Raw genomic sequence first — 12,829 nt, 5'->3', positions numbered from 1 at the left:
ATGTCACTGGAACTACAGTGAGAATTTTAAAGTACAATGTATACATACATTGTATCAAATACACTTGGCACAGTGCCCAGCAAACGGTAAACTCTTGGGGAATCCAAAGTTTTGTTATGCACATGTGCTGCATACACCTGAATCATGAACCCCCATGGTGATGCAGAGGACAGGGTCAGGAGTTATAGCTCAATGTGCAATCCAGCTCCTAAGAATTTAAGTACTGTGTAGGAAAGAGCCGTGCTGTATTTATATCTGTACCTTATCCTCTGCCCTATCCCTCATTCCTGGCATATGCCCAGCAAATTGGGTTAACAGCAACAACACACACTCAATGGTTGGGCTGGTGTACTGAGGCTTGGCTTCTCAGGGTAAGTCTGGGATCCACAGACAAGCCATTCTGCAAAATTTATGTCAATTTTAATGAAGCACTAAAGAGTGAGATAGACAGGTGGACTGATTGACTTGTGGGCATTTTTTAAGAAACCTTGTTAGAGAGGCTGGGCACGGTGGCTGGCTCACACCTGTAATCCTAGCACTTTGGGAGGCTGAGGCGGGTGGATCATGAGGTCGAGATCGAGACCATCCTGGCCAACATGGTGAAACCCTGCCTCTACTAAAAATAGAAAAATTAGCCAGGCATGGTAGTGGGTGCCTCTAGTCCCAAGTACCTGGGAGGCTAAGCCAGGAGAATCACTTGAACCTGGGAGGCAGAGGTTGCAGCCAGCCGAGATTGTGCCACTGCACTCCAGCCTGGGTGAGAGCAAGACCCTGTCTCAAAAAAAAAAAAAAAAAAAACCATCTTAAATGTAACACCTAAAAAGTTCCAATTATCAAGTTTGGTGGACACCTTCAAAAGGATGAAAGCTGCAACCTCCTTTACGCTGTTCTTCATATTATCACTCACAACACATACTTCATTTCATTCTTAACAACATACACTTCTGCAGATAAAAAAGGTGACCCACACTTTCATTTTCTTTATTTTCCATTGATACCGTATGAATACAAAGTTTCTAGAAAGCTACAAAATGTCTACCACTTTATCAAGAAGGCATCAAAATGTGTCACTTTGCAAAGACATGAAAACACCTGCAGGAACTGACACAAAAATAGCATTTTTAGAGTGATGAAATAATTGCACTTAACTGTCATGGATATTAAAGTTATCACACATATGTACCGCAAAAGCTAGAATACATTTTTTTTTTTTTTACAAAGCACTTTATAAAAAAATTCTCTGCACACAAATCCTATAATTTTCATATAACTATCATACTAAAGATAAATTCACTTTAAAGCCAACACTTAGAACATTTTAAAACAAAAAGGTACCAGTACCTAAACACAGACGTTAACAAATACAAGAATACTGTACTGCCAAGAGGTTTAATCAAATGCCTTTTGAAAGTTTCTGCAAATAGGTTAAGAAAACGTGTGTGAGAATTTGCCCATGCCCACCCCCATCTCTCCAATCTACCCAAGAGGAACCCAGTTACCCGAAGGCAAGTTCCACAGCCCACTCCCAGCAGCAGTACAATATCAAAGGAACCACTGACCAGATGAAACGCTTACGTCACAAGCCCATTTTATACACGTGACACAGACACAGACTGAGAGAATCCCATTAAGTCATTTAGAATGTGAACAAACACACGTGGCAAAAACCAATTTACGTAAAATTTAAGTGTATTATTGAAGAAGTAAAGGCTATTCAGGTTTCTTTCTTAAATGTTACAAAAAATTTTTTTGTCATTTTCAGGCACGTACTGTTTTTGTTTTTACTTTTTTTTCCCTTGTCTGCAGTCATGAGCCTATTGAAAAAGGCCTACAGAAGTAAATCTTTCAAGGAGGTAACAGGGAGATGTTTTTTGTTTCTTTAAGGAAGTGCAGTTGATACCTAATTTACACAGTGAAACTAATGACAGAAAATGACTAATGAAAAAAATCAGACTGGTTTCTAATTGATTAACACCTAGATCTGTCAGCCTGTCTTAGAGAAGGGGGAAGGAGAAACAATCTCATCATGGAAGGCAGACAAAAGAGTCAACCTGAGAGAGGTGGAATCTAATGGAATCTGACCTCATTTAATGATGAGCGAGAGGAAACATAAAAGCCATCTCCAATACTAACACGATGTAGAGTGTGGCATGTGAGTGACTCAATGCAAATTCACAGAGTAAAAGAAATTACTTAGGCATAGGAAGTAGGACAATAAATACAAATGTTTCATCTTATTTAACGGTGCATGACTTCAGTGAAACTACCCTTTGCAATGCAATAAATTTTAAACACAAACCTTCATTCTTAATGATATAAGCAATGACTTTATGAGGGAGAACTATTGTCAAACAAAGCACAGTAACAGTTGAAAAGAGAAGCGGGAAAACAGCATTTGACTAATTTCTTCCACACTGTGGTGTAGTGCAGGCAGGGAGGAGCTGAGAATTTAAGCAGCTAACTCTAACTTAGGTTCAGTACATTTTCATTTGATAGTTTTTGTTTGCACAAATTTCTATAAATACTCACAACTTGGAGTGGATAGGAATCACTCCTAAAATTTCAGAGCCCAGAGAGGATATTCTTAAAGACACCAGATAGAGACAGACAGAACATATGTATTAGGAGTTTAGAGGCTAATTTTCAAAGATGTCTGATGTTATTTTTACATTTATATTAGCAAAGAAAAATCTTTTTTTCCTGGCTTCTTTTTGGCTGGTGTTTGGCCTTCTTGTCCTTTTCACTCCTCTTCCTTACCTCTAACAGTTTTCCCAATTTCTACAAGGTTTGGATAAAAGCCAACAAGGACTTTAAAGAGTTGTCCCTTCGGGGGCTGGAACATTCTTTGAAAATGCCAAATTGTGAATGGTGCTCTTTGGAAGTTTCTCGTAGCACATTCATACACGATACTCGGAGTCAATATGTTTGCCCTAAGAAGACTTCAATTGTAACAACCCTAACTCATTTTTGTTTTGTTCTGCACTGTCTTCTCAGTTTGAGCCTTCCAACTTTCAAAATGGTATCATTGTGTAAACCAGATAAGTGCGCACTGTCATTTGAATGGAAAAGAAAGTCTCCACAGAGACTGAACATGAAACAAGGAGAAGGAGAAAGCTGTAATATCTGTCCACCGGCCGAGATTCTGTCGTTTGTGCGGAAGTCCCCTCATCTGGACGCAGGGCTGGGTGACAAGGTGAAATGACACACTGGGTCATCGGCACACACAAACACAACAGTTTCTGGGGTCCTTCCGCTGCAGTGTGCTATAGATGGTGGGGGGTCCCCACTGGCAGACAGACTAGCAGCAGGCGGGGACCACGTCGTGCTCTTGTGAACAGAGGCCTGTGGTTGGTTACTCATCCCGGTAAACCAAAGGCATTACGGTGATCTCAAAATATTTTTGGTCTCTCTACAAATTATCGTTATTATGGCAGCACTTTTCTAAGCTGGAATCTCAAACCAAAGGCACTTTCATGCTAGAGTGCAGAAGATTCACAAATAGCTAAGTATTTGGTCATGAATTTAAAAGGCAACATTAAAAAGTACAATTTGCTTTTCATAGTAAACTATGAAGTTGCAACCTTTTGTTTTGGTATATACATTTGAGAGTGTGGTGAAAGAACTGACTTGTGCCCAGCTTCAGATTTAGACCAAGTAGTCAGTTTCCTATAAACTGGAGAAAAAAATGGGCTTAAAAAACATAAAATGAAGACAATTTTTGCTTGTTTTGTTTCTAATATTGGGCCAATTAGTAAATGAACATTAGCAATCAGTGTAAGAAAAGGCTGGCGGCATGACTAAGGTATTACTAAGGCACTGCTTATGGGAACGCTTTGGCAGCTCTGAATTGAAAACTTCCTACAAAAGTAACAGTAGTAAGAGAAATGCTTCCAGCTTACAAAAGGGCCCGCAGTTCCGAGGCAGCCTTTTGCACTGCATACCCTACATGCAACATCTTGAAGATTTAAGGCTTTTCAGAAATGCCATGTGCAGGGCTTTGCCACAGAAACATCAACATAATAAAGAAATAAGCAATGCAGACATATCCTCCTAATGTCACAGGTGTGAACACCGACAAACAGAAATTAGTTCTACCCTTCGTTAGTTCAGGTATAGTGTACCAGAGCATACACAAAATTACACAAATTAATATGTACCTGATTTGTAAAGTTGACTGTCATCTCGTATGATTTAAATAATTTATAGTTGCACAAAAACAACTGCTAAAGCCACCACAGTACTGAAACCTTAAGAAGACTTGGGTTTAAAAGTCATTCAGGGACTTTTGACACCAAGTACTTGGAACGGGGGCTGTTTTTTGGCTGGTCTGAGTGCAGGACTTTGCTGCTAGGATGCTTACCAAATAGAAATTTGACTCAGAGCCTGTGGCCGGGGAATTGTCCTCAGGAAGTAAAACGGCTCACCAGCTTTCCTGCCTGTGTAGATGCCTCAGATAGCAACGGTGGGACAGGACAGTCTGGCGTGGGAAGCAGCATTGGTGAGGCTGTGCTCTGGCACAGGGGGATCCTGAATCTCCGTCTCTCCTAAGCTGACCTGCCCACACATTCTAGCACCAAAGAATAGCAGCCTCCCCCAGGAGAGGCCAAGGATCAAAGTGGCAGGAACCCTAGACAAGTCTCACCCTTTTCTGTCACTAACCAGCTGGGTGACTCTGGACATGTCACCTCCCCTCTGGCTCTCAACGTTCTCATGACAAAACGAAGGAAGGTAGGCTGTGCTCTCTTTCAGCTCAAGAAAGAAAAGTTCTCTAAGCCCTCGTCTGGTGTGAATCCCTCCATCTTCCACCTCTAAAGGTGAAATGTTCCAGAGATTTCAATACATTTACAAAACAGCAATGATTTTAAGGCAGAAACTAGAAGAAGCCCAGAGGAAATATGTTGAAATAAGTAAAGGTTTGATAATGAAACCCATGAGAAACAAGGAAAATTGCTGAGACTTTTTTTTTTAACCCCAGTAAACTAAGGAATGAAGCTGACCTGCTGTTTCCAACTTCCCCAGGGCTGAGTGAAAGGGTACTCGTAGGGAGAGAGAAATTGTTGTGAAACAGAAGTTTTGAAACAGGAAGAAACGTAGATACAATGTCACTTAATAATCCTACCTGCCTCTTGGTGACGTGAAACAAGGCTCCGGGAGAGATGGTTTCACGGGGTAAAATGGAAGGAAAACAATTTCAAATGTGGTCACTGTGACCTGTAAGATCTTGGGCAGGAGGTCTCGCCTGGGATCATTTTGTACCTGATGGGATATTTGGCAATGTCTGGAGACACGCTGTGTTGTGAAACCTGAGGGAAGAGGTGCTAGAGGTGCTACTGGGTAGAAGCCAGGGATATTAGTAAATCTCCCATAATGCACAGGACAGCTCTGCAGAACAAAGAATTGCCCAGTCCACAATGTCAGTGCTGTCAAGGTTGAGAAACCTTCTACATGCTGGGGTTCCAGAACATGTGTGAGGAAGTCCTGGTTTTATTCTCAGCCTCTAGGATGCAAATGAATGCCGACAGACCAGAGCCCCGTTTGACAGCTTCCCCGTTTAGGCTGTGGAAAACTGGCGCCCAAACGGCAGTGAAAGCACAAGATGGCCATGAAGCAAGCCTGGCACCAGAGGGTCTCGAGGAGATAGAGCACCTGGAGGAGCAGTGAGACAGGGCTCTGGGAAGGCTTCTTTAGTATGCTTTAGAAAGCTTTTACAACAAATGGAGACTGCCTTACAGAATGAAGGACAAAAGACAGACTCCGATTAGATGTTGTGATGCCAATCGCATCCAAGGGTCTAATCTGGGAGAGACAAAGAGAAGCCCACTGGGGTGACTGGACCAGTGGTTAAGACAGAAAATATCTGTCCTGGAGAAAGCTTTAGAAGAATAAGATAAGAAATAAACTCTTAAAAATCTTTAGATGTTAAGAGCAAGGAGGAAAACTTCAAGGTCAATCATAGAAATCCAGAAAACTCAACTGCAAAGGCATATTCTGAGCAAGAGGATGCAGGGCGTAAAGCACCAGGGGGCCCAGCTGACTCTGTGAGGTCAGCAGAATGGGCTGTGTCCATGTCTGCACAAAGAGAGTTGTCCTTGGGTCCCAATATTTTTGTGCTTTGAAAAGTAAATCCCAAGAGCCTGTCTGGCTGCACTGAAAAGTCCCATTCCTGGGTAGAATATGAACCAGTTATCTCTCCCACTGAAGTTCTAGGATGGCTTGGCAAACCTCTGTACTTGCCCAGTCATATACTCCTGGGTCCTGGGAGAGGATGGGTCTTCCCTTAAGGAAAGATGCAGGATATAAAAGCAAAAGAAACATCCCTAAGAGGGATGTTCAACAAGTCATTGCAAATGTGGTGACTGTGAAAGGGGATACCTGGGGCAATCCTTCACAGGGCAGCCTGGAATCAGAGAACCAACAGTATCTCTTTATGACGGGCAGAGTAGCACTATCCAACTGGGTTACAGAAGAACAGGCATTCCAAATGGGGACAATTTTGCACTTTTTCCTCTGGTCTTCCCAATGACCAGGGATGCGTTTGGGAGAGGTCAGGCTTAGTCAGTGTTGTGGTGTTTCCCATGAGCCAGCTGAACATCTTGTTCAGGACCACAGATGTTGACTGTTGTATTAACACAAGCAGGGTCAATGCAGGTGTTGAGATAGGGAAGGGGGCGTGTAAGTTACTTGGTTGTGGCAGAACTAAGTTTTTTATTTTCTAGCTTGGTGGAAAAATCTTGACATGTTTTAGAAACTACGAAACTTATTTCATGTTCTATTGTGTTCATATATTCCTACCACTTATAAAAACCTATTTCTTTGGGAAGTTGGAGGGATACTCCCTGTTCTCTCCCCAGTGAAACACTTACGGAAATAACTCAAAACATCCAGGCCACATCTAACCAACTCTGTCTGGGCAATGCTCTGGAATACTTAGATTGGAAAGTTGAATCTCTCCTGGAAAGAGAATCTCCCAAATGAGCCTATTATTTGAAAAAAATCAGAGAGAGGTAGCTGGGCCTCTTAAACCTAAGTCAAACAAGAACTGTAACTTACTGAAAGATGCTAAGGAAATGAATGTTATTAGAGAGGATGTATTTAAGTCTACAGACACAGATTGAGATATACATACATATCAGCACCTAGCAAACTGAGTGACACTAAACAAGTGTTCACTAAATGTGTTGAATAACTATATGTGCATGTGTGTATATGTATACACATACATATACACAGGCCTCTAGTTACAGCAGGTTAATATGCATATTGGGTCACCAGAAATAAAGAATGTATCCACAGGCTAGAGAGGATGCTTAGTTTTCTGCGGAGCAGAGATGCTAAAACTGATGAGCCTTTTACTTGTCTGTTTGATTAAATTTTCTCCCAGCCACAGAATTCTCTATAGTTTGCATCTCAAAGTGCAGTATTCATGCCAATTTAAAAATTTTGTTATTAAAATTCAGTGGTTCAAATATTTACTCAGCATAATAAAAAATTTGGTTGTCCATATAAAATATAACTGCACACACAAGACTATAAACATTGTAAGTTTAGATTTTTTTCAGTATGTATCTACTTATTGCAAAAAGAGCCATCTTTTCTTTTTCATTAAATAATCATCACATTAGTACAATACAATTTTATATTTTTAAATATACTATATATGTTAAGGGTAAGGGGTGAAGTTTTCTTCCTTTGTAATACCTGTTCAAGAGTTTAATGGATTAGGAGATTAGTGTTAACCTTGAGGAAAAAAAGTACAAATCTGTCTCATTAGGACACTTCTACCAAGCATTTCTTAAGGCTATAGTTTAACATTTGGTTTCAAAAAGAAAAAAAAAAGGTTTCATTTAAAAAATAATTTAGTGAATTACATTCTTTCATAACTTCCACCCTAATTAGTTACAAAGATAAGTCTAAAGATTCTTAGTTTTGTGTACTAATTTACATTTATATTTAAAGATTAATTTTACTTGTATCTTAAAACAAGAATTTTACGTTGGAAAAAAGAGAACTAAATACATTTGTATAAAGGCTGTAAATGTCCCATGGCAAATGCTCTGTCTCAATATTTTCTACCACAATTAGAAACAGGGCTCTGCAGAGAGAGACTTGGGTTGTTCAGGTTCACCTTTCCCGAGGAACTGTGGGCTGCACATTTGAAGAACATACAGAAACAACTCAATTTCTCTTTTTACAACTGTACCAGAACTTCACAGCTACCATGATAGTATGAACACATGAAAAAATGACTTCACTCAAACAGGATTTAGAAAAGCTGGGGTGACCTCGGGGCCAGGGCACCACCCTGTGTGGTGAGGTTTACAGTCAGTCATTCGATAATGGAGAGAGAGTGTGTGTGTGTGTGTGCACATATGTGTGTGTGTATATACAGATATCTATATATATAAATAACCATGTTCAGTCCTTTACAAGCCTGTAAATATGATGTTGTGCTCCATGTTCACTATTTGAAACTTCAAACACACAGGCCATGCAGAGGAGAGTTTCTTGCGTATCCCTGTTTGTTACCACCTGTTAAAATAAAAAAAGGTATATAATTCCACACCAATGAAAACACACTCCATCTGTGCAGGCTGACTATGACTTAACTGGAGAAGAATGAGTCTTAAGTCCAACAGAGATTTACTCAGCCTCACTCTGTGTCCTCAAACAGATTCAGAACACTACAAGTATGACCTGAAGCCCATCTAAACTTGCCTATCATAAGAAAGAAATACCTTCTAGATAGGGTCTCACTCATAATCTATGACGAAGAAAAGATCACAATAATTAGTGCAGTTTGTGTTTTTGTTTTTTAGGGGGCTACAACAAAGATAATTCTCTTTAATTCTGTCCTACAAGCCAATCATTTATTCTAGGAAATTGTCTTAATTTTTATCTGAATTTTTAAATTGAAGAGTAATTAATTCCAGTCCCTACCTAAAAAATATAGGAAACCGTCTTATTTTTTATCTGAATTTTTATATTAAAAAGTAATAATTCCAGTCCCTACCTAAAGAATAAAGTCTTGCAGTACATATATTTATGGGCTACAGTGTGATGATAGATGTATATATTGTGGAACAATTATATCAGGCTAACCAACATACCAAGCACTTCACATACTTTGTCAGAACATTTAAAATCTACTCTTTTTCCTATCCTAGTCTTACACTTTTGCTAAATTTTGTTTCACAATAGCCAGTGACAGACAGAAACTGCAGGAGGAGTGCCTTTCTCAGCACTGTATTAACCAGCAGTGCCTGGACTCAGCAAAGTATCTGCTGAATCAAGGAGCAATGGGATGGGCAGAATCCCGTGGAATGACATTCTTTCCACAGACATGGGCTTTATCTTTTAAAATGTATTGTGAAATACTCATGCTTCCCCTAGAGTCTCTTGAATCCCTCTCCTTCTCCCTCAGATCTTGAGTTCTCCAGCCCAAATCATTGAGCTCCCTCCACATCAGACAGTCCCTGACTCCTTCCTGCCCTCACTCCGATCTCAATTCCCCATGACATTCTCAGAACAACTTTCTAAGGGCAAATCTAATCAAGCACAAACACCACCAAATGCTTCAGTGACTGTTACTTTTGTGTTTGATGACGCCAGAGCATTGTTTGAATGAAAACACTTTGAACCTGAGAACCTCATCCAGTTCATCCAGTTTGTTGTAGGCCTAATTTCCCTCTAAGTATCAGGCTGCTGCTCCTGTTTAGTTTCCCTTCCGTTAAGACATCCAAGCTTCCAGTCTCTACCTAAAAACTAAAATCTTGTAGCACATCTCATCTCCCCATCACAGCATGCTATGCAGTCGGTAAACACACACAGGAATGTACAATTTGTTTTTCTAATGTTCATCTCATCCAGTGGAATTTAAGTTCCTAAGGAACAGGGGCCTTGTTTCCCAGCAACTAGCTTGGGGACATGGCACACAACAGTCATTTAATATTTGCTGAATAAATGAAAATTCCCATCAGAATAGCCAACATATATTGAATGCTTACTATCCATCTACTCAGTATCAAATGCTTTACACAGATTGTCTCATATGATATTATAATACCTCTAGCAAGCAGTGGGTGATCTTTGACAAGGAAGTAGCTGAGAGGTTCATTTGGTCATGGCTGCCTATTCACCATGCAGATAGCTTTCAACTGTTTCTTCCTCAGGAAGTCTTCCTCAGCTTCCACCAGAACTAGGTCAAATTCCCCTATTCTACGAATGCCCCATGTCCCTCTGCCAGGTAGCAAGAGATACAGTTTTCATTCATTTTGTGATGACTTGATGCATGCTTGCCTCCCTCCTCAGACCCCAGGATGGTGGCCCACCTGCCTAGTTCACCACAGCACCCCGGCCCCTGGCACCTAAGTATGCACCCAGGGAATGCCCCTATTCTTGTCAGTCAGATGTCTGCTTAACCACAGAGGCAACATCCCTGAGAACCCCCTACCTCATCACTCTGCACCTGACATCATTAACTTGCAATGGTTTATTTACCTGCCTCTTTTGTTCTGAAGGACCATGAGTTGCTATGTGACAGGTACTGGGTTTTATTTGCATTGTATCCCAGAAGGCGGTACTATCTCTCCATAGCTTAGCTGAATTAATTAAAATATTTCAATGATAACCTCTGAGGTAGAGAGTGCAGACTTGAGTGTTTTGTTTATAAATGAAGGTGAAACTATGGTCTGAAGACTTAAGTGACAAAGGCCACAGAGTTAAGTCTTAAACTCAAGTCTTTTGACTTCATGACCATAAGATAATCTTGCAAAGTGTCTTTTCTATCTATTCAAGTTTTGATTTATTTCTATCACTGGTTCTGTGACCTCAGGGTGGCCTGACATTCTTTATCCATAAAATGAGAATAAAAATGACCTCACAGTTTTATATGGAGATATATAATGTAACATTTACAAAGGGTCTAGCACAGCACCTGACACTTCCACAATCTATTCAAACTTCTTGCAAGCCTTCTACAAAAGAATACACTTGGCCCCCTTTATCTGCGATTCTGCACTTGCAGATCCAATCAATCTCAGACTGAAAATATTTGGAGAGGAAAAAAGACACAATGAAAATAATATAACAATAAAAATACAAATTTTTAAAATTAGTATAGCTATTTACATACCATTTACATTGTATTTGGTATAATCTAGAGATGATTTGAAGTATAAGAGATTATTTGTATAGGTTATCTGCAAATACTACATCATTTTATATAAGGTACAATTTCTCCTGTTCAGCAATTAGATGATTTTCATAATCCAAGAGTGTTGGCTTAATTTCAGTTTTTCTAAAACTGAACTATTATTTCTATTGACAGGCATTAATTCTCCATATTAAAGAAATTCATTTAGTTGCTTAATGACACATTTTGAAATTAGTCTAACCTGCTAAGTTCTCTGGATGGCTGTAAAGTCTTATGTGCCAAAGGAGCATGCATGCTCTACAGTGATGAGTTGCTTAACAATGGAGACACTTTCTATGTGTCGTCAGGTGGTTTTGCCATGCAAACCAACATCATAGAGTGTACTTACTCAAACCTAGGTGAGACAGCCTACTCCACACCTAGGCTACATGGATTAGCCTATTGCTCCTAGGTTACATGTCTGTATAGCATGTTACTGTACTGATTACTGTAGCCTATTATAACACAATGGTAAATATTTGTGTATGTAAACATTATCTACACATAAACTACAGGAAAAATATGGTATAAAAGGTTAAAATAAAATAGTTCACTTATATAGGGCACTTACCATGAACAGAGCTTACAGGCCTGAAATTTGTTCTAGGTGAGTCAGTGATTGAGTGATGAGTGAATGGGACAGCCTAGGCCATTACTGTATACCACTGTGAACTTTTGTACTGTACACTTAGGCTAAGCTACATTTGAAAACATGACTATTCTATATTACATGATAGCTACAACATCACTAGATGACAGGAATTTTTCACCTCCACTGTAATCTCATGGGAACACTATCATACATGTGGTCCGTCCTTCATGTTGCTATGCAGTTCATAACTATAGTCAGGTTCTGTGGGTAACAGGGGCTTTAATGTTTTTCCAGGCCACATTTATCTTAGCTGTGCTCTCTGAGGTAGAGTTTTAGGGAGTGAGGACATGCATCCTTAGCATGCAGCAACAGAATCAGCATTAATTTTTAATAAACAGCTAAGATTCCCCACGAGAGAGGCAGGGAAGCTATTCATTCAGAAGCTATTAATTCCTATGGCTACTTAAGATCCTCAACAGAGATCACACCCACCTTCTACGCATCTGACTGCTAAGGTGATGCATCTATTCTTAAATAGCAACAGGGAGCGCCTATATGACAAGCACCTCCTACCTGCCAGTTCTGCAAACCTTTAACTGCTCAATTTTCACCAAAGGGCGATTAAAGAAAGGAATACTAATCAATATCATTAAAGAGCATGTATTCCAAACTTCCCTTGAATGTTGGTTTCTAAATTTTAGAGGGACATGGGCACATTTGTTAAAATTCTCTTCCTGGAACAAATGAAAATTATATGCAAAATTATGTTTGCCAGCTGTATGCCAATCATGTGTCTGTGAACTCTGAGAGTCCTTGCAGCTCATTTGCCAATCTCTTACAGCAATGGGTCTCAACCTGGCTGCACACTACAACTACATGCAGAGCTTAAAGAATAAACAAAAAACCAGGATGCTGGGTCCCATTTCCAGGGATTGTTTTTATTCATCTAGGGTGGGGCCTAGGCCTTTGATGTTTTAAAGCTTCCTGGATGAATCTAATATGCACAGGAATTTGTATTTTTAAACCTTACATTTTTTTTTTTTTTT

At 39.8% G+C, this 12,829-nt stretch overlaps 1 protein-coding gene across 10 annotated transcripts in view; it reads right to left on the bottom strand.

Moving 5' to 3' along the window:
• Positions 1-960: 960 nt before the first annotated feature.
• The window catches only part of TEAD1 (TEA domain transcription factor 1), a 273,150-nt gene continuing 261,281 nt past the window's right edge, over positions 961-12,829 (bottom strand). For 8 of the 10 annotated variants that reach the window (XM_017525759.1, XM_017525757.2, XM_037737485.1 and 5 more), the window contains one exon: positions 961-8,529. In XM_017525759.1, the coding sequence (XP_017381248.1) occupies positions 8,416-8,529 (114 nt within the window). In that variant the 3' untranslated portion in view covers positions 961-8,415. The remainder of the gene's footprint in view (positions 8,530-12,829) is intronic. The other 2 variants (XM_017525756.2, XM_017525760.2) reach the window with 1 other exon arrangement.

The sequence above is a fragment of the Cebus imitator genome, unplaced genomic scaffold (assembly GCF_001604975.1).
Source record: "Cebus imitator isolate Cc_AM_T3 unplaced genomic scaffold, Cebus_imitator-1.0 Scaffold39, whole genome shotgun sequence".
Classification (NCBI taxonomy): Eukaryota; Metazoa; Chordata; class Mammalia; order Primates; family Cebidae; genus Cebus; species Cebus imitator.
This window is presented reverse-complemented; position numbering and strand designations above follow the sequence as displayed.